At 41.0% G+C, this 23,091-nt stretch overlaps 1 protein-coding gene across 6 annotated transcripts in view; it reads left to right on the top strand.

Moving 5' to 3' along the window:
• Nucleotides 1–12,938: 12,938 nt before the first annotated feature.
• col11a2 (collagen, type XI, alpha 2) overlaps nt 12,939–23,091 on the top strand; it is a 63,082-nt gene continuing 52,929 nt past the window's right edge. For 5 of the 6 annotated variants that reach the window (XM_033636770.2, XM_033636769.2, XM_033636767.2 and 2 more), the window contains exon 1: nt 13,638–14,147. In XM_033636770.2, coding sequence (XP_033492661.1) covers nt 14,030–14,147 — 118 coding nt within the window. In that variant the 5' untranslated portion in view covers nt 13,638–14,029. Of the gene's footprint in view, nt 13,074–13,637; nt 14,148–23,091 lie in introns of those variants that run through there. The other variant, XM_033636766.2, reaches the window with a different exon arrangement.

The following is a 23,091-nucleotide window of genomic DNA, read 5'->3' as shown; positions in this document are numbered from 1 at the left end:
TGCTCCATTTGAGCTATTGTTTCTTCATGATTTTCACATAGGATGGGCTACAGAAATAAAACTGGAACACTGGAAGTATTCAAGATGAGGGCAGTATGCTTAGTGCTTTTTCCTTTGTGTGCAGTTTTCTTGTACTTTCTGTGTTTGACTGGGTTTTCTCAAGAGCTCTGTTTTTCTTCCGCAGTCCAAAGATGAGCAGATCAGGTGAACTGAAGAGTCAAACTGTCAGTCCAATGGATTGACTCTGTGATGGCATGGTGTCAAGATTTTTTCCTTCCCTTTACCCCAATGTATGCTGACACAGGGCAAATATGTGGTAATTCACTCAACAAAGTGCCACACACTTATTGCTCTGAGTTTTAGCATGGTGGTGCACTTTGATACGTCCTCATACGATATTTTTGTCTAATAAAAGTTACATAATCGTGCATCGGAATTGTTAAAAGTAGCCTCCACTAGGTGATGGGTGGGCTTGTCTTTGTCTGAAAAAAAAACACCTGGCACTTTTATGATTTGTGCACAGAGAATCCATGAACTTTCCACAGTGAACATATCCCTTCCTTACGGGATGCCATTCAACTGACCAAATATCAGAGTGTTTCAGTTTTTCCCAATGAAGATGTCTTGACCTGCTCCATTCCTGCCCTGGCTCTATTTTTGCACTTGCTCCACCTTCAACCTATTGTCAGAGCAACTAGCTGTTGCTTAGACTTGATAGGCTCCATGAATGTTGTTGTCGCTCATATCTGGACAATTTTTTGCACTCCACCTGCCAGGGTTTGCTTGCTTGCTTTATGTTAGGGAAAGGTGTTAGGTTCCAACCATTTCATTTAAAGATCCCATTAAATGGGTTCCCTAGTTTGGTGTTTATTAAGTTTTAAACAAGGCAGGACTTAAAACTGTCCAAAGAAATTTGGATTTAAAAAAAGACTGGAAGCTGGAAACTGGCATGAGCTGTTGAGGATTCTCATTGCTCCTGCCATCCCCATACAATAGCGCAGGTGTAGGGGGACAAAGATCCCTACTTTTTTTTTTGTTTACATCAAACATTGTGTTATATCTTTGAGCCATTCTTAGTAGAGTCAGGCAATGCTAGCAACTGACCACAAAGTCCATGCCTCTGAAGAATTATCTCAATCACCCCAACACTGATCCTTTGAATCTACCCACTCCACAAGTCAACTCTGATTCATCTGGCACCATGGCATGAAATAGTGGTTTCTCTGTTGAGAAAGCAAGGGATCTAATCAGCACCAAGGGCAGGACTAACCCTGTTGCTAAGCATTGTCAAACTGTGTGCCTGACCCAAGAAGAAATTATAAGAGCAATGGTGACAGATATGGACAAGTTAGATGCTGCTATATAGATGGCATGTCTTCTCAATATCACCAATCATTGTTACTTCACTTAACTCTTAAAGCCCCTCAAAACCAGTATTTACATAAGGCTACTAGTGATTCATGGGTCGGGTCGACCCACGGATCAAGCAGTTCAGGTAAGCTTGTTTGAAAATATTGCGGGTTTCAAGCCGGTAGGTCATTAATCGACAAACCAGTGTTCTAAGTAAGTTCTTACTGACTTACATAAACATTGTGCTTCTCTTCCCCCCTCTCTCTCTCTCTCTCTCTCTCTCAAACAGCAGGCAGCTTTATCATCAGCACTGCTGCGCTCAGGGTTTCTGTTATCTGGTGTTAGACCAGGGAAATCTCTTGAAGTAAAAATGTTTCTCTCTCGGAATATGTACACCCAACAGCGCGTCCTAACAGCAAGCAAGCAGACATCTCTCTGTCCACACTGACTCCATTAAATATACACTTCTGTCACATCATGTACAAAAAAAAAAGATTGTACCTATCAGCTGTACACTCTTGTAAACAAATCACAGATATCAGATGTTTGTTCAAGAAAGGCAGCTTAAGACATCATTCATTCATTTTCCATGACAACTTGCTCTATTAGGGGTCACAGGAGGCTGGAGCCTATCCAAGCTGTCATTGGGTGAAAGGGGGAGGTACACCCTGGACAGGCCGCCAGACTCACAGGGCTGACACATTCACATCTAAGGCCAATTTAGAGTCACCAACTGCCACCCTTACTTAAGACATAACGACTTAAAAGACAGGTGAGTACTTGCTGTCTCCTCTTGTTTTTACGTTTTTTAAACCAAAAACACAGTGATGGTCATCATCACCTCAAACTTTCAGCTCCTGTTTGTGGTTCAAGTTTTGGTGATTGATTAACACATATGTTTGCAGGTCAGCGGAGCAGATTGGCTATCACAAGGGGCCAGGTTGGCGCAGGTTTTTAAAAACCCTGACGGTAGATTCAGGCAAATACTTTGGTGTCTAGTGATTGGTAAGGGAATATCGAATCCCTCTCCAACACAGAAATCAGTTAAAATTGAGGCAATTTCAGACTGAAGATGGAAACAAAGTGTAACAAGTTGAGAACTCTGTGTGATATCAGGCCACCAGGTTCCAGATTTGTCTTCAGAGCATTTTCGATATATAAGGTAAAAAGGCACAAAGTTGCAATTACATATGTATTTGAACAATATAACATGGAAACAAGCTAACAACACTATAAAGTAATTTTCATTTCATGGGAGCTTCAGTGCCACCTAATTTTGAGGGAAACTCTGCACTAAACTTTACTGTAGCCTTCTGTGTACTGCAGTGACAGCTGTTCAGGTGACTTCATTTGTGGAAAAACCTGCAACTTCGAGGATACAAATATGTTGCTGTGTCAAAGATGCCAAGGTCCCACCCTGTGTTTTAGTCAGTAGGTCAGTTAGTGATCCTTCTATCCATCCAATCCGTTCATCCATCCACCTTTTCCCTCCCCACCTTGTTTTTTTTTTTTTTCAGGAGTCTCCATGTGCAAATACTGTTTGATCCCTCCTCCCTCACTTTTGCTCCCTCTCTCTTTCTCCCTCCCCTCACCTCCATCCTCTCACTCCTTCTTTATCAATGGCCCTCATTCATTCCCTCTCACCCTCTGCATGCCTGTGTGCCCCCCACCACCAGCTCTCTGCCCACCAATCCTCCCCCCTCCCATCCCCTCTCTGTCTCGATTCATTCCTGTGATTTTTCCTGCCTGTACCTTTCCACGGCCCTAACGTCCCCTCCCAGGCAGCAGTCTCCTAAAACCTTCATTAGAGTCCTATCTGTCTCCTCCATCTCTGGCTGTTTCATTTCAGGATTTTGGTATTTAGATGCAGATCTAGATGTGGTTATTTCAGGCTTAGGCAATATTCATTGGTATGATGAGGAAAAAAAATGAATTGCCAGTACTTGTGGGCACACTTCTTACAACTCCAGGTATTTCACTGTTGGTTGAATATGGATCTTTTCTGCTTCTGTCTCTGTGTGGCACAATGAGGCCTTTAGTGTGGTGAATTTATGTTTCGGATAAATTAATGCACTGTATATGAACCTGCTCCTCATACATATGATGAATTAATTTGACTTTGTGGCTTAGTATTGCATATTTTCCTCTTTTTGGCTCATGCTATATCACCAGTCCTTCTAACTGCCTTTTATTAGTGCGGCCATTATGTGCCATCTGTGCAAATTACCTTCTAACAGTGAGTAATTGTGCTAAATTGAGCAAATCTTGGAGTTCACCTCTTGCTATATTTAACGTCAAAGGGTAAGGTAGCTGCCTTCAGACTCCCAAAAAAGAATTGCTAAGTGTTGAAAGCCACTAATGAAACACATATTCAGGCAAAATGCTGACAATGACAGAGAAGGGAACACACACAATGTGTGTTCTTTTTACTTTGTTCAAATACCAAAAGACTTGTACACTTTGTCAAAATATACTGTGCACTCATATATAAACTCCGTCTCCCTCTCACAAACACACACTGTTATACATCAGTTGGCACGCAAACTTCAGAGCTCACCCCACACAGAAAAACACACCCACTTAGGTGTGCCCTTGCTGTTCCTTCCCCCTCCCTTGCTCTGCCCCTTAGTCACCCCTTGTCCTCCCTCCTCCTCCTCCTCGCCTGCCTATTTCGAGGTATGTGGTTAGCTGGGTGTGTTCAGTGGCCAGATTCAAAATCACTGACCCATTCTCTTTCTAAATTCCCTTTTTTTACCTGGCTCCACACACCTCTAGCAGCTTCGCCAAGCCGAGTATGTATTCATCACATATGGATATACTCTTTGACCCCACTGTTAGCACCAAGAGTATCAGTCCACTCCCTTTCTCCGTTTCCTCCCAGGCAAGCCCTTGCTCTGATCTATTTCGGGTGTGTTGTGGCTAGCAGGGTGTGTGTGCATTTGCGGGCCCTGCCCAGTAAAATACAGACTTTTCAAGGAAGTCAGCAATATAATATGGCCGCTTTATTGTAATTACAAGGTTCTCCTTTTGGAAATAGCGCACAGAAAGAGCTGCCCACAGGCACTTGCTGAGTCCATCTCCAAGAAGCTAATGCCATCTCTTGCTATCCTTCTGCAGACGCCCTGGTCTCTGCCTCATCCATCCTTGAAGTCTGCCTTGCTTGCATTGATCCAGATGTTGCCACACCAGGCGGCTCTATCAGCTGGGTACTAGTCACCCTTTGACATTTCAGCCAGTTGAGATTCCAGTGTCGTCTGACTGGATGGTGTGTGAGAAATCGGTTTGGTGGGTGGCCACGTCTGATGGAGCTTCACTGCAGGGAAACCTTGTGGTTTCTTGGTTCTTACAACCCTTAAATTACAGCCCAGAAAATTGTAAGCCTTTATTAATTCAAATATGGCTGACACTGAATCTTAATAGTGTAATTGAAGGGTTCACATTGACCTGTTACACACATTTTCTTCTGGACTAGACAAGTGGAAGCACTTGCCTTTTGATGTCAGGATATTTTACCCTGCCGTAACATTTTAGCAGCCTCACCTCTTGGTAAAGTGGTCACTGGGATGTGCCATAATTCCGTTTGAGGATGATGAAGTCATGCCACTGGTGGGGGCATACATGTAATTCCTGGAATTTGTGGTTCCTCTATAATGTGTATGCTCAGCACATTCTGTGGATTATACTGGTGCTGAGGCAGGGTTGCTTTATGCTGCATTTGGTTAAGGGTGGGGGCACTCAGGGTGGATACTAAAACTGCAATAGACAGGATTTTAATGCCAAATTCTTCTATTTTACATCCAGTAACAGCAAAATAATAATGAGATGCCATAGCTGCTTTGACTCAGTGAGCAGTTAGCACTGCATTTCAAAGCGCTGTCTATTTAGAGGTGGTGAAATTTTAATGATTTGTGATGTAAATGTTTGCCTTTTATTTTATTTTTTTGCTGGCTTTCCTGACAGATAGCCAGCTAGCCACGCTAACATGCGGAAACATATTGCCCATTGCCCTTCCTCAGGTTTTCACTGATTAGCCAGCCTTGGTTGCTCTGCACTGCACACCACCTGAATCGAGTGGACGGTTGCTAGCATTGGGATGGCGTTGCTGTAGAAATATGGTGGCCACCCTCCAGTCTCCCCCCAGGTTGGCCTGATAAGTAAGCAGCTTAGTTTTGAGCCTCAAAAGTAGAATGGTGCTAACAGAGCTAACAGTGATAACAATGCTAAAGGGCATATTTGGCTCACAATTCACCGTCATACTCATCAGAGTGACCTGGGGGGAGGCCAGAGGGTGGCCACCATGTTTCCACAACAATGCTGTTAGGTCACGACGGCATTACTAGCACCATCGCTCCCACTAGATCCAGGTGGTGCTTGGTGCAGTAAACTTAAGAATAGTAAAATAACGTACAGACAGACATGCATAACTGGTCAAAAATATTAATGGTTAACCACTGGCATCTCTGAATGGATGTAACAAATCAAAAGTCTACTCGTGAATATACTGTATGTGTACTGTTGGACTTCCCTCTGTGAAACCATCCAGCACAGAGTTGATATACAGAAATGAATACCAGAATAAATGTTGCCATTGTAGGCCTACATTTCTGCAAACCATGGATATGTAACATTTGTACATTAATATGTATCAGATACATTGAAACTTGATGTTTCTTTGCATTCCAACAATGCTGTGGTTAACATGTGGTTATGTTTAGGCAAAAAAAAACCCACTTGGTTCTGGTTTGGAAAAGATCATATTTTGGCTTAAATACTGTTTTGGAGCCACAATCGCCGCTGGAAATGTAGCAATGTCTCAAAAAAAAACAAAACAAAAAAAAACAAAAAAAAAAAACAATGGGTGTTCTTTGTTGGTCTCAAACAGTGGTTTACAGCTTGCAGCTGTCTTGCCTAGACGACAAATAATCCATAAACCCTTCCTCTTCCTAATGAGAAACTCAGTTTATGCACATGTAATCTGAACCACGTCATTTTAGAAACATTGATATGATACATATGAAATGTATAAGCATAACATACAGTACAGGCCAAAAGTTTGGACACACCTTCTCATTCAATGCGTTTTCTTTATTTTCATGACTATTTACATTGTAGATTCTCACTGAAGGCATCAAAACTATGAATGAACACATGTGGAGTTATGTACTTAACAAAAAAAGGTGAAATAACTGAAAACATGTTTTATATTCTAGTTTCTTCAAAATAGCCACCCTTTGCTCTGATTACTGCTTTGCACACTCTTGGCATTCTCTCCATGAGCTTCAAGAGGTAGTCACCTGAAATGGTTTCCACTTCACAGGTGTGCCTTATCAGGGTTAATTAGTGGAATTTCTTGCTTTATCAATGGGGTTGGGACCATCAGTTGTGTTGTGCAGAAGTCAGGTTAATACACAGCCGACAGCCCTATTGGACAACTGTTAAAATTCATATTATGGCAAGAACCAATCAGCTAACTAAAGAAAAACGAGTGGCCATCATTACTTTAAGAAATGAAAGTCAGTCAGTCCAGAAAATTGCAAAAACTTTAAATGTGTCCCCAAGTGGAGTCGCAAAAACCATCAAGCACTACAACGAAACTGGCACACATGAGGACTGACCCAGGAAAGGAAGACCAAGAGTCACCTCTGCTTCTGAGGATAAGTTCATCCAAGTCACCAGCCTCAGAAATCGCAAGTTAACAGCAGCTCAGATCAGAGACCAGATGAATGCCACACAGAGTTCTAGCAGCAGACCCATCTCTAGAACAACTGTTAAGAGGAGACTGCGCCAATCAGGCCTTCATGGTTAAATAGCTGCTAGGAAACCACTGCTAAGGAGAGGCAACAAGCAGAAGAGATTTGTTTGGGCCAAGAAACACAAGGAATGGACATTAATCCACTGAAAATCTGTGCTTTGGTCTGATGAGTCCAAATTTGAGATCTTTGGTTCCAACCGCCGTGTCTTTGTGAGACGCAGAAAAGGTGAACGGATGGATTCCACATGCCTGGTTCCCACTGTGAAGCATGGAAGAGGAGGTGTGATGGTGTGGGGGTGTTTTGCTGGTGACACTGTTGGGGATTTATTCAAAATTGAAGGCACACTGAACCAGCATGGCTACCACAGCATCCTGCAGCGACATGCCATCCCATCCGGTTTGCGTTTAGTTGGACGATCATTTATTTTTCAACAGGACAATGACCCCAAACACACCTCCAGGCTGTGTAAGGGCTATTTGACCAAGAAGGAGAGTGATGGAGTGCTGCGGCAGATGACCTGGCCTCCACAGTCACCGGACCTGAACCCAATCCAGATGGTTTGGGGTGAGCTGGACCGCAGAGTGAAGGCAAAGGGGCCAACAAGTGCTAAACACCTCTGGGAACTCCTTCAAGACTGTTGGAAAACCATTTCAGGTGACTACCTCTTGAAGCTCATGGAGAGAATGCCAAGAGTGTACAAAGCAGTAATCAGAGCAAAGGGTGGCTATTTTGAAGAAACTAGAATATAAAACATGTTTTCAGTTATTTCACCTTTTTTTGTTAAGTACATAACTCCACATGTGTTCATTCATAGTTTTGATGCCTTCAGTGAGAATCTACAATGTAAATAGTCATGAAAATAAAGAAAACGCATTGAATGAGAAGGTGTGTCCAAACTTTTGGCCTGTACTGTATATGTGGTTTGCCGAAACATACAATGCCAACATTTAATTCTGGTGAATGGGCCGAGACTAGACAGCATTTGATGCCGCTCAGGCCGTCTTTAGGTGGCCAAATGTCTGTGGAAGCAGGTCTCACTGTTGCCCTGTAGTTCACACAACACTATTTGGCAATTTTACGCTATGCAACCCGGTGCTGTGATAATCTGTGTTTAAAGTGTGCAACAGACACTTTTTCTTCCTCCACAATTCAAGACTTTACTGGTACTTTGTCAAGACCAAAACTTTTTCAATATTCAGACCTGCAGTGCAAAAACAAAAGTGTATTTCTTGTATTTAGTAGCTGGCTCAACACAACTATACCTCTTTTGAACACTACTACTGCTGTCTGTGTTTTTATGTTTCCTCCAGTTTGCTGTCCAAACTCCAAATGTCTAGACTGAATCTTCATCGTGTCATGTCAGCTACAGGTGCGCACAACACGTCAAAGCAAATGGAAGCAGGCCACAGGATCAGACTGAGAACAAGTAGGCACCTGCTGAAGCACCTGTCGTGAACCTGCTTTAAGATCTGGACACATACAGCCTTAGTTTGGATGTCAGGAGAAAGAGGAGTATTTGATCATAAATATTACACTGAAGTTATGTGGAAATATTAAAACAAAACTAAAATACCTGCACTTACATGAGTAAGAACTTTCATATTTTCTTTACATATGCAGTCACTGAATGATAGCATAACAGCCTGACCCCTTTCGTTGCATTATTTTCCTTGTGAAAATATATAGAGTGATTCCAGAATTGGTATCCCACTTGAGGTGATTATGGTCAATATTTCTAAATCAAAAGTGATATGTCAGATACAGCTGCTTCACATTAAATGACACTTAAAGGGTAGAAGCACTTAGGAACTGCCGCTTCAGTGGTTTAACAGTGTTATGGTTGGTTAAATGAAAACTGGACATTAAAGCTTTCTATTGAAAATCACACACATGAAATTCTTTAAGCACAAATAGAAGGAAAGAAAAAAGAAAGACTCACCACACCCGCTTGTTGATCTTTTTAAGAGAAACTGTGACCAACTCTAAGGATGATAATAAAAATAATTTCTATTGCACAGTCAATGCATAAAATGCCACACAAAGTGCTTTACATAAAAGAAAATGATCATGACAGATATGATAAATAGATATTGCACATGCACATACATGCAAAGTCTAACACAAACACATACCACAGATGTCTCTTGGGGTGTCTCTTTTTACGACATGTGGCATCTACTTACAGAGCATAAGGAGGCCAGAACCAGACAGTCTCCAAAAACACTCGCTCCACTGTGCACAGGAAGCCAAAATAAAAACCCAGGGCTGCCACAGTGAGGGAGCATTTCCTGGACTTTCTGATTTAGTATGAATAGTGAAAATAACTGCTCAGTGTGTACAAACGGAGGAAAATAACTTGAACTAGGCATTCAAGTAAATGACAAATTGTGGGTTTATATGGTTATGCTCATTTTATTGAATTAAATGCTCAAATATTTGGTTCATTACTCCCTGCTTTCTGATTATTTTTTTTCAGCTTTGCTGCTACTCTTTCAACCTCTATCCTCATTTGTTTTTGGGGTTTTTTTTTTGCAAAGAAATCTATGGTTTTCTTCTACATCGGAAAACATGAAATTCTATATTTTCCCTCTGGCTCTTGTATAGTAATATATAGGTATAAAAACCACCCTAGCCTTATGTTCCTCATGATTCCTGATGGATAATTGCTAGATGCAGCAGCTTAGTTGATGGTTTCAGAGAGTGATCACACAACGGCCGCTCCTTCTCATTCTAAGTACATCAAAGCTCACCCTATAGTTTGAGACGGCAGTACAGTTTTCCTTTTTTGGCGGCCTTGCATGCAAACTCATGGACAGCACAATACCACTTGCAGAGATAAAAACATGACCATCGTACTTTAAGCATGTCTGTTTTTTTGGTCTAAAATTTAGCATCCGGTAGACATGTATTCTAGGAACAGAGGTGGTGGAGTCGGGCATCTTATGAGCCCATGGGTCCAAAAAAAAAAATCCCACAAGAAAAGTACCTGGCACTGGCAGAAACCTGGAGAGAATCCATGCATGTGGTATACACAGTTCTATAGTTAAACCAGTGTAAAAGATTAAGCTGCCAGTAAGCAAGATATCGTGCTTCTTTACATCAACAAATTACAAATCAACAAATTTTAGGGTTTCACTTAAAATCTCTCTCCTGTCAAGATAGAAAAGCTTTGAAAACAGCATGCAGACACTAAAACTCACCACTAAAAGTCATTTTAAAAACTAAAATGACTTCATTCATCAAAAACACGATTAAACAGTTGAAATAGGCAAATGAAAAAAAAAATGCATCTTTTTAAAATTCTGATGAAGCTTCCAGAATATCATCTACAGGTCTGATTCTACCCCTATGGATTCTTGTTATTTTATATGACAATAATCAAATATTATATATTAAAATGTTTAAATCTTATTTGTTTCAGTTTTAAATCACAGTTTACATTTATAAAACTTGATTTCTCCCTTTTGAAATCTTATTTTTAATGTTATGAATAATAATCAGAATCTAACTCTTTGTAAGTCTCATAGAAGGTCATCTTGGGTAACTAATACATTTGCATTATTTCTAAATCCTTAGAGATCTATTTTCTATTTAAAGTAAAATATTAGCAGAACTACAAAAGAAAATTGCAACAATGCAGTATTGACATAGACTTCTGAGTTAGTTGCTTTTTGCTTAAAAGTCTGTCTGTAACGTGCCTGTCATCAGAATATTCTGTTTTTTATTTAATGTAAGGTAAAGGACTCTTTTCTGTTGTAACAGTTTTTTCTATTTCTACTAAGCCCTTTGAGAGAATGATAGTGATGGGAGTTATGGAAATACCACAGAATGCAAACACATTGCAAACACACTCCCCTCCTTCCCCTCAGAGCATCAGACAGAAATTGGGGGGTGGGAGTGGAGGGGTAGTGAGAAGGAGTGAGTGCTATAGAGCATCAAGGGATAATTACGGTTAATTACTACTCTCTGCACATGGAGTCTGCATTCAAAGAAAGTGACTAACCATGGGCTTTGTGACTATAGAAACATTTACAAGGCAGACGGCTGGGCATGGGGAAAAGCTTTGAAATATAGGAGATGCTTCTGACTGTTTATGACAGGTGTGGATATGAAAGTGCTTTGAAATTATGAAAGGGATGTCTCTTTGAGAAACTAAAGTTTAAAGTTTATGACCCAGTGGTTTCATATCATCCCAGTAGCAAACTGAATAAGTGTCCTGAAACTTTACTTGGCAAAACATTTGGTGTTCATATTGTTTTGGACATTTATGTATTCTCTTACAGATATGACAAAACCACATATGCTTCATACATACAGTAGGATGGCAGACTATCACAATAAACTGTTCATGCTGTGTAATGCAATAATCTTACAGTAAATATCACCTTTGTGAAGCTTATAATGTTCAGTTCTTGTTGACACTTATAATTTTTGAGATAATAGTTTACTGTGTTGTTGGAATTGAGTTCAGTATCTTGTATGGCTGCATTTTTTTTATCCATAAAGGATGTGTGGTGGTTTTCCCCAATTATTCCCATTTGACTAACATTTGCAAAAAAAAGAAACAGAGCTCAGCTGTGGAGGAAATTCAGAAATTACTGACTGACTGACAAACATATTATTGGTTTTGGTCTTGTTGACAATGACAATGGGGATCCATTACCTGCAAGTTGTAGGGGTGAGATGCATTGCCAGCTGGGCAGCAGGTGAAGGCAGAGGTCTTGGCATGGATGATTTGATGGAATGGTCAGTCTGATCTAAACCTGAGTGGTGCTTGGTTACTGGACTTTCAGTGGACTGGAAAAACTAATGTAAGGTGTTGTTCCACCATAAGCTACCAAAAGATCTTTGGTGTTTCTTGGTATTGACTCTTTCCTTCCAGAACACCACTCCTTCAGTATACACTGATCAACCACAACAATAAAACCACTGACAGACAACGTGAATAGTATTGATCATGTTGTTGCAACACATTCTCATTCCGGTATTCGACAACTTTGGCTTGAGACCCAGTCAGTCATTACAATGTTGTGCTGGGAAACCTTAGATCCTGGCATTCATAAATGCTGCCTGACACACTCCAGTCACCCAAACACTCCTGCAGACCAAGTACACCCTTCAAGGCAACAACACTCCCCGATGGCATGGGCACCCCCAACAGGACAATGCACCATGTCACACTGCAAAGACTGCTCAGGATTGGCTTGAGAAATCTGACAAAATGTTCAACGTGTCGACCTGGCTTCCAGATCCCCCAGATTCCATTCCAATCAAGCATCTGTGGGATGTGCTGGTGCCAGACACCCTGAGGTCCTGTGTCTATGCCTCATCAGGTCAGGATCAAGTCCAACAGGTCAGAGTCAAGTACAGTTGAAGGAGGCCCTATTGTGGAACAGGGGTACCTCTTAGGCACCGAAATGTCCCTCAAATGCTGGATCAGATTGGGATCTGGGAGTTTTAGAGCCCAGGTTGATACCTTGAGCTCTTTGTCACGTTCCCTGGGTCATTCCCATGGCATGAGTGGCAGGGTCCATTGTCCTGCTGGGGGGTACTCTACCAAGTGAGAGTGCTGTTGCCATGAGGGGGGGTTACTTGGTCTCAGTGTTTGGGTGGGTGATTGCCAGAACCCCAGGTTTTCCAGCAGAACATTGTGTTGTAACAAGATGATTAATGTTATTGGCTTCATCCCTAGATTTTGTTTTGGCTGATCGATGTAAATTATTTCACTTCGTTTTGGCCATGAGTAATTTAGGACCTACAAAAAAAAAAAAGAAAGATAGATGACTAACAGAAGTTGACTCAGACTTTGCAGGGACAAGTTCATTACAAATTTACACATGATTTTCTCTCTGTCTCTCCCTCTCTTTTTCTCTCCCCATGCGCACCCGAGCTGCTGCTGCAAAACAAGGCCACGTGGGGCTGACCAATCAGAGGGAGAAGAGATCTCGCGGATTGGTTCTAAGGGGCGTGGTGAGTAGCGCGGACAGAAGCCTGATTGGCTGACCCAACATTCACTCTACTGTGCTGGCAGAGAGCAGTGAGTGGCCCTGTTGTCTTATTTACCTGAACGGTTCTTCATGGTTTATAAAGCCAGCCTTTTCATGCCAAAGTCAAGCAAGTAGGAAGTAGAAAAGGTAAAGAAAATTTCATTGCCCGCCCTTCTCAGAGAATTGGGATTGTTTAGAGAGAACCAGAGACAGAAAAAGGGTTTCACTGACTGCCGTGCTTCCAGTGAACAACATTAAACCCCTAACTCACAGTTTTTAAGACAGACGTAAGTGTTGAGTTTGAGGTGAAATATTTGTGTCCGCCTTTCATTAAAAACGTTCACTTCTCACTCTCAGGCGCTTATCCGTATACACGTAAATCTACGTACGCCGAGGGCGCAATTACGCATGCCCTTTCTCTCCCACTTTACCACCCTCTCTCTCTCTCTCTCTCTCTCTCTCTCTCTCTCTCTCTCTCTCTCTCTCTCTCCGCACACACATACACATACACACACGCTCTCACTCTTCGTGGGAGTAAGTGTGTAAGTAAAGAAGGAAAGAGGGAAAGAGGGAGAAGGGAGAGAGAGAGAGAGCGTGATTCCAAGTCTCTCTCTGCTGCTCTCTCCACTTTGGGTACTCGTACCCAGTCTGACTCAATGGGGCTTTAGCACTAAGGGGTTAAACGTTAAAATAAAATATATTTATTTACCCCAAACCCCCTTTAGTGTTTAGGTTTTGTGCATTACGATAGACAGACATAGGTAACTCATTAAGGAGAGTCCGGGAGAGAGGTAGAGACGTCTCCAGAGGCGTGCCTTTTTGTCTGTTGCCTCGTAGAAGGTTCAGTCGGGTCCCTGTCGTCGGCTGGCTTTCTGTGAGAGGATAACTTCCACCATATCCTACATTTACAGCTCACCCAGGCCGGCAAACTACAACACTATGGATACTGGAGATTGTCCTTTCCGCAAGAAACGGAGACCATGGCGCATGGACTTCTCATCATTCGCCTTGGTAACGGTGGCCCTAGCCGTGTGCCAAACGACCGTGGTTCGGGCAGGTAAGACGGTTTCTCTTATTAATAGTTATGGTGTTTATTGTGCGTTTTAAACGGAACTTGGTCTGATTATCTGGCCACCTTTAATGTTTTCCATTGTTTTAAACCTCTTCATTTTTCGCTGTCTACCTTGATTTACCGTGCGTAATAAATGCGTACCTCATCCAGTATGGGACACTTGCGCACCTGACGTGCGTCTTCAGAGTTTTCCACAAAAAATGTGATGCCCCACAACGGATCCAAATATGTAATTCTTTTGGGGGTTTTAGGGGTCCATAGCTGCACATTTAGAAGATTGACTTAATTTCTGCATTAAAACAAATCCCTAAAGCAGCTCTCTCTGATTGCTAAAGGCCTCATGTGACTGGACCATGCTACCAACCATTTGGTAACTGTCAGAAGTTATTTGAGCACCACGATTAAGTGATGAAAGGAAAATCTGAGCGTCTGATAGTGATAATGACGTTTTATGCGCTGTGTCTCTTAAAGACCCTTCCATAGAAACAATCGAGGAGAACAATGACGTTGATGCCCCCTTTTCGTTTATTTGCGACTATACACTGGCAAAAGATTTCTTATGGTGAAGCTGAAATCTCGCCACCGTTAACATACCTTGTCCGATAATGGATGTTACGCACGGCCAGGACCAACCAAGCGTAGAGACGTTATAAAAGCCTATTACTTTCTTTTTCTGCAGGAAAACATACACATGCATTATTGTGTTTTACGTAAAAGTTTTTGTCGCTTGTTCGGACATCACTTCCTTGGCTGTCTACCTCTCTCGGCTTGCATGCAGCAGGTGTCATCTCAAGTTTTGCAAATAGCCGCTGAGCTCAAATATTTCAGGCACCCAGGTGTTTTTTCCCCTCATTTTGAACAGCTTGATTTTGACTTTTCCTATTTATATTCCGATAAACTTAATATCATTACCAAGAATACCGTTCAGGTTTGGCAAGCTGGTGCTCAATTTACGCACCTCTGCTGCCTTCATCCGCAGGGGGGCATGGGGTAGGACGGTGCAGAGCTGCTTCAGTAGCTTTTGGGAACGTTTGTCGACTAAACATCCAGTTTATTAAATTTGCAAGATCATTTTTTTCTGTATTGTAACTGGACGTTGGCCTGTGCGTAAACAGGACAGTGGATACAGACTGCCAGCAGGAACTGTGTTAGGTTGGCTGAGTGTTTACCAGTTCAGCCTGTGCACCAGTCCATCCATCACTGTCTCTGGTTGAAGGAGGGATTTCTGCATCCAGTTTGTAGGATGTGACAATAAGCCCATGGAAAGTTGATTTTGCGTTTTTTCCCCTTGTAGAACAACGCTCACCGTTTTCAGTAGTTTTAATAGTAATAACAGGGGTATGTACATTCATATTAACAAGAATGGTTTAGACATTAGGGTTTGATTGCGAACATTTTCCCAGTCGGAAATTATCAGTGTTATTTTACTTTAAGGTTTTACGTTCTTGTCCTGTCGCTTCACTCCGCAGTTTTATATTAGTTCGTCTAAAAGGAATGATCTGTATGTGCTGCAGTTCCATGACGGACCGCTAGTTGACTTCAGTTATTTTTGACACAGAGAATCCATTGATCCACCTGAATCCAGATCAGTTCAGATCTGATTGAAGACTTTTGATGCGGAATGGCCCACGACACACCATGGAAATAAATGAAATGAAAGACTAATGCATTAATGGTTTTTAACTGCAACAACAATGACTTAAAATTGTGATGTTTGAATATGTGTTGTAGGTTTTAATGAACCTTTTTTAGATTATGATTTTATGATTTTCGTTTGAAGGGGACGTTAGGCTGGTTGGAAAATATTTTTTCCAGCATTTGTTATATGATAATTATTATTAAGACTAATTAAAAGCGAACTGCTCTGGGTGAGAAACACCATGCAGATTTTGATCAGAAACACGAAAGCATGTTTAGTTTACACAAAGCTTTTTGAGAAATAAATTTGCTTCAGAAGTTTCTGCGGACAGACGGATCAATGGCTCTTTATTCTTCTGGAGGGGACAGCTTACGGACCAAGGGGGGTTTTGTACCATAAATTGCCCCCCTTCAGTGTATTCTTTGGCCCCGTTTCCAATTTCAGATTGCAAGAGGCGATTGCACCTTCCCGTCGTCTCCCGTGTGTATTTTGGAGGCGGAAGACTGAGACATTTTTGCTTTTTATGAATAGGTTATTATGCGGCGGAGCACCTCGGTCACAGGGGTTTGGGAGTGAAAGCGTTCAGTGTCTCCGTGTCTATGTGCGCCTTGTACAGTTCTGTTTGTGTATATGTGTCTGTAAGCTATGGATGTTTTTTCCCAGTTCAGGGTGTGGAAATGTATGCCACATCTGTGTGAATATGCCCCTGTGTGCAACACCTCGTGCAGGCTGTATTTCTCATCTTAATTGATGCTCATTGGGCCGCTGTGCGCGCAGAGGTTTTCGTTTGCTTGTAGAAAAAGTTTTTTAATCATGGAATCCTGTGATAATGTCAGGGTGACGCATTTTTTTTGCGTGCGTGTGCATGTAGCGTCCCTGCGCACACAATAGATCATGCGCAGAATTGGCTAGGCGCTCGACCACTGCGTGCGCGGTGCGTCTGTGTGCGCGTTCCTGTGCGCGCAGTGTGGCGCAACAGCGCAGATGTTAGTGTAAAGTATGACAGCGCCCCACCCAAGCAGTGCAAAACCGATTAAGAGAAGAAAGCGGTCACAATCTTTCATGTTTATTCTGTCTTCCCTGGGAGAACGAGGACTAGAAAAAAGAAAGAGGGATGGATGAGGGACCCAGAGAGCAGTGTGCCGAGAAAGGAATGAAAGCCGAGTTTTGTTCAAAGGAGGAGAAAATCAGAGGGCAGTATTTTCTTGACATGGATGTTCCTCAACCTCATTTCAAAGCAGAGAGGGTTCCTCAAAGGGCAGTCTGTCTCAGTTTGGCTAAACATAACTTAACCCCGCTCTCTCACTCGCTTTCTCTCTCTCCCCCTCTCTGCTGCTGAATGGAGCTACTATATGTGGTGGCAGAGCAGGCTTTTGACAGCTCATTCCTGTGACTGTATGGAAGTGTGTGGTATTTCAGACTTCTGTTTGTCACATGTGACCCACTGGGGCAGCTTTAACCTTGTCCCTTTGATTTTTCCTCTGCTTTGTCATCATTTTCCAATGGGCTCTTGTGGCTCATATGATCCATATTCACACTCCTTCCTTCTTCCTTTTTTATCCATGCCTTGTTGTAATGATAGGCAATGGGTTGTGCTGGCTAGTCAGGTGCCTTATCTCCATCAGATGTGACTGTTGCTCATATTTATCAGCAGCCATCATCATCATAACACTAGGATGAAGAGCTATGAACTGCCACCAATAAGATTTTGCTTTTCTTTTTGATATAGTCATCAAGTAATTTGGTAGGTAGGAAGTGGCCGTTGACTTTGTGACTCACCTTTCCTCTGCAAAATTAGATTTAGTTGTTGCAGAAAAATGATGGTGCCAAAGTGATTCACAGAGGTGTCAGGTGCTTTCAACTGGGTAAGAGACTTTTTTGCCCTGAGCTTAACGTCACAGGCAGAGCTTAGTCCCATTCAAGTCCCATTTAAATCCTGCCTCTTTTGCCAAGATTGACAAACCACAGTCATACTGTAGCTCAACCCTAAACTTAACCATGTGTAATGTAAGATTGCTACGTTGGTGGTGGAACACAACCTGGGAGAACAGGCTGCCTGGGACACTATGTACAGGGCAGAGAGTTCCCTCGTATCAAAGTGGCCTGGTTTTTTTTAGTTAGCATGTCTTAATTTCCACCATTTTACAGACAATTAAACTTGAAACAGCTGAATAAGTGAACACCGGTAGATAACTGATAATTTTAAAATAGATTCGTTTGAATGGGAACTTACATTATTGACATTACTGTGGGATTTTCTTTCTGTATTTTACGCTTCTCTGTGTGACTCTGTCTCTTACAGAGAAGCTGCTTTGAAGTCTGCAAAAATTTCCATTTCAGAGCCACATACCAGGACTGTTTAGGGGGGCAGGTGTCTTTCTGGCCAGGAGACTGACTGTATGCTAGAGACCCTCACAACCACACTCAGATGCAAAGTTGCATCATTTATGCATGAACAGATAAGACCCAGACTGGAGTTGTAAAACTAGAACACAGAGAAGTTAAGCTGAGATACATATGAACATTTCTGAGGTCCCAGTCCCAAACCATGACATCCCCTCAAACTGGGAACTTGTAAAAATCCTTTCTCAGACAAAACCACATGAGCACTGCAGACTTTAGGGAACACAGTGAGCAGAAGATAGCTCTTCCTTCTTTCTTGGTTTCATAGGTGATGATTTAGTGGTTAGTGTGTGTGGATAGTTAGGCGTCGTTCCTCCAAGGCATTCTGTTTGAGCAGAAGATGTACAAGGACGGCAGGAGAGTGTGCCAACTTTATAATGACAGGCCATCTATATAGGATGCTATTCCTAGTCACTGTTATTTTGCAGCTTCTAGGAAGTCGGTGTAGGAGTGTGCGGAGACCAGCTGTGCGCTTTTGCATGTAATGTGAATGTACATCTCTTTTCCAGACATTAGCACAGTTTATCCTTTTGAAAATAGTTTTTAATGTTGGTTTAACATAGTTGTTTTCCTTAGACTGAGATGAGCAAAAAGTTTGAGTTAGAGATTATAAACATTCATGCACACAGTTAACAACTAAATAGATGCAGAATTTACATTCACTGAAATAGAAATATCTATATTTGATTTTACATAATAAAAAATAGACAAATGTATAGACATGTGCACCCATACATTCATACTCGTACTCATCATACATCATACACTTACATACAATCATGGTTACATTTTAAATGTCATAAAAACAACAATGTAGAAAAAAAGAACCCCAGAAACTTCAGCTATTTATCTTTTGTTTCATTCGGTTCTGTATTGTACAGTCTGATTGCTGTAGGCAGGGATGCTGCTTTCAGCCTGTTAAAAGTGTTTCCTTTTAAGTCCATTATATAAAAGAAGACAGAGTAGATTTAAAATTTAAATTAAAAATAAAGGTGTTGATCACAGGAAAAAACTTACCTGTCTCTGTGGAATTTCATAACTTATCTGGGACTATTTGAAATGGCCTACTACAGTAACCCTTCATTTTCCAGTACTGCAGAGATGACGTGTTTTTTTTTGTTGTTGTTGTTTTTTTGTAGGCCAACATGGAAGTTAGCGTCCCCTTGGTTCCCTCATTAAAAAGTCTACGGGATTTTCCTATTAGCTTTTGGATTATTGCAGAAAATCAGATCTAAGGCAAACAAACGTTTTTGATACTCATATGTTTTGCTCTGCAAGATAATCTTCATAAATGAACACCACTTTTATGTTTTTTAAAGCATAAATGCAATCACCAGAAGTAAAAAGCTAACGTTAGGCTATAAACAAATTATACCAGGATCGCATGACTTCATCTACATCACCACAAAGAAACTTTGTGAGACTTTTAGTCTCATTTAGCCACTAATTAGAAACCACCATTTTTAAGACACCTAAAAGCTTTAAGTACTTGAGTGGAGTATTTACTGACATAACTGAACAAAACTTGGAAGTCTATCAAACTTGTGGTAACCAAAGACCTTATTTCAGGAATCTAACCAAAAAACTATACAAAAACCTATTGACTCTGGGGTGTAAGTGGCTTAGTGGGTAGAGCAGACGCCCCATGTACAAGGCTGTTGCCGCAGCGGCCCGGGTTCGACCCCAGTCTGTGGCCCTTTGCTGCATGTCATCCCCTCTCTCTCTCCCCCTTTCACACTTGCTATCCTGTCCATTAAAGGCAAAATGCCCCAAAAAATATATCCAAAAAAAAAAAAAAAAAAACCTAAGGATTCAATCCTGCAGCATTCTATATGAGTAGCATACGACTGGGGTTTTTTTCTGAGCAAGCCCACAAGCAGAGCCTATCCCAGTTTGCATTGGGAAGGAGGCAGTGAAACACAAAAAAGGAAATCTGTATTTGGCAACTAAAGCAACACAATCGTTGCTTTCTGCAAGTAAATACCAACCCGACTTTACTCAGTTAATCTTCAGATATGTCTTAATCATTTTAGTTACCAAATGCAGTCGACACTAATGGATCAGTGTTGGCAACATTAGTGGTGGAACAAAAACTGAAGAACAGGATTTCTAGCATTAAGTATCTGTGTTATTCAAATTTATACAATATAGTGAAGTTTTTAGACATTTGATTTTGCATATATATTGAACTATATTGGGTTCATAATTAGTGTAGAGTGCTTTGGTAAGATCCAGATACGTAACACCCCTCTGCAGTGCTTTTTGTGCACCATCTTGTCACACTTGTTTTTCCAGCTAAATTGCACCCATAAAGGTTCCCAGAATATAGCGTAGATTTCTGATGTGGGGATTTTCACACTGAAAAGGTTTCACTGTAGACAGCAATGATGATTATTTGTGACACTGGCCTGCTGCTGTTACACATATATTTATTATAAGTCTGACTTGTCACCTCTGGCTAGACTCTGAGTTAAATGTAGGTATTCAGACACAGCTGGTCACTGTTATTTAAGATGTTGCCTGTGCAGTGCACAATCCCAAATCTAAGTTTGTTGGGAGTAAACCAACACATTAGTGGTATGGAGATTCAAGGGTTTACATGCTGCAAATTTTTTTTTTAAACTATTCCTCAAATGACCCACGTTTTTATTACATGTTTTAGAATATTATTTATAGATTATGTTTAATATGCATGAGCACACACATGCTTTATCTTATATATGAAGACTGTGTTTTTGGACTTAAAAGTTTTGGAATCTAAGTGCTGTCAGAGCTGAGCTCTGAAGACTGACCATTCAGCACAGACACATCAATGGGCCCAAGGCAGGTTTCTAATTTGTGCCCTGGCTGACTGTCTGTCCTATGTGATAGTACGGTACAGGGAACCACTGACTGTCTCCTGGTCAGGGCCCTGTGGTCCCATGAGGGCCTTGTGGTGTCAGTATCCACCCTCAGGTCCAAACTAAGACTGTGGCCTGCAGCCCTGAAACCACAGGAGACTTCAACATGATACACGTTGGCAGCCTCAACGCAGCACACACAGACTGGCACAGACCACAAAATGGTACACAGGGGACAGTAGAGGACTTGGCCATATGCTGGCAGCAGTTCCTCAATGGAGGGAATGAAAAAAACCACATAAAGCTGCAGCACAGTAAGTGTTGGCACTGCCCCATAGTGACGGATAAAATCACATGGACTGTGGGATTCATTAGTACTGATGTTCTAAAATTAGTGCTGAAAGAGGCAGGTGTAGATAGTTAAAAGGAACAGTATTTTGTGATCTTGTTAGCAGCAAAAAGAATACTCTTGTTGTAGAGAAGTTCTTAGATAAAGGTTTGTATTTGGTCTGGTTATTCATACTATCCAATCAACTTCTTGGTCCCCCTTTGGTGTTTACAGCCCATAGTATGTGCATTAATGTTTAGCTTCACCTTGAGATGAATAATGCTCCACTTTTCCTTTAGTTATGTGTCCTCTCCAAAAGTTTCCCCAAACCAGTATAAACAACTTACAGACTTTCAGCAAACTTTAGACTTTTTAATGTCAGTCAAGTTCTCTGATCTTGTGGAAAACATATCTGCAACCTGCTGTTCATATTGCGTTGTGATGTGGGGACAACAGAGGTTTCTATTCAGTCATTTTTTCCCCTCTTAGATTAACTTGCCAGAATTTCTGTATCTTTTTGCTCCTCAATGCATAATAATGTTGTGAGAAAAGGCCCAAAACGGCCCATAAATTCATCAGTAACCCTGCTGCCTGCAAGTTGTGGTAACAGTTTATAATAACCATCATTAATAAATGGTAAATTATTTGTTAATGAAACTTTAGTTAATAGTTACTTTACTGTTAACAAATAATGGAATGATAATTAATGATGTAATGCCATAATTTTTGTTAACAGTTTATTATTGCACATATTTTAAATTTTGTATATTACATATTTATATATCAGTTAAATATATCTATATTTTATATATAAATAATTTGTAAATGATTACCAAATGGTTTGTAAAGCATTTAGAAACATTATTTTATTGGCCATAAGGTATTACAATCGTCAGTTGCACATAATTACTAACTAAAGTTTAATTAACTGTTAATTTACCAGTTATTAATGATGATTATAATAAAGTGTTACCCATTACCATTATTATTATTGAATTATATGACTGATTTTAACTTTCAGATTTGAATTGTACACTTCTAACATCATTCTCTTCTTGTTCTTTTATGATGATCTCATTTTCATCTTACTATTGAGTCCTCTGGTGTTATTGGGGAATTCATTAAAACATTAGTGATGGCAGGATCACCTCACTGTCATTAATACGCTCCCAATTCCCTTTCCTCTCACACCTCAGTCAGGATTTACCTATAGTATATATATAACACAAAGAACAGTTCTGTGTTTGCCTTTTTCCTTTCAGAGCAGCTGGCCAGACAGTCACATGGCATGACATCTACATAATAATCAACACCACACTGACACACCTCATTTTATACCATATAAATAATGTAAAGTCTAACAACCCCCTGTTTTACTGCATGGTTACTCATACTGGGTTTTCTGTCTGTTTACGCAAGGCATTATAAATAAATCGTAACTACAGAGCATCATGTTGAAAATTATAACCTGCAGCAGCTTATACGCTGAGCCGTCATGGTCAGCTAGATGGATGGGGACACCACTAGTGATTGAGAAACAACTGGGGTTTTGTTTACGCTTTTTGATTTTGAAATTGGTTTTATATTTAGCTTTTTGTATGATGCCATTTTGGAGATCTTATGTTCATTATTTCATCATCTCAGGCCTCTGAAAAAACTGTCACCTTTGTGTATTCTTAGAAATGCACAGAGACTCAAATATTAAGACAGAAAGTTGGC

This window comes from Epinephelus lanceolatus, chromosome 16 (genome assembly GCF_041903045.1).
Source record: "Epinephelus lanceolatus isolate andai-2023 chromosome 16, ASM4190304v1, whole genome shotgun sequence".
NCBI lineage: Eukaryota > Metazoa > Chordata > Actinopteri > Perciformes > Serranidae > Epinephelus > Epinephelus lanceolatus.
The sequence above is the reverse complement of the archived record's forward strand: the minus strand, read 5'-3'. Positions and strand labels throughout refer to the sequence as shown.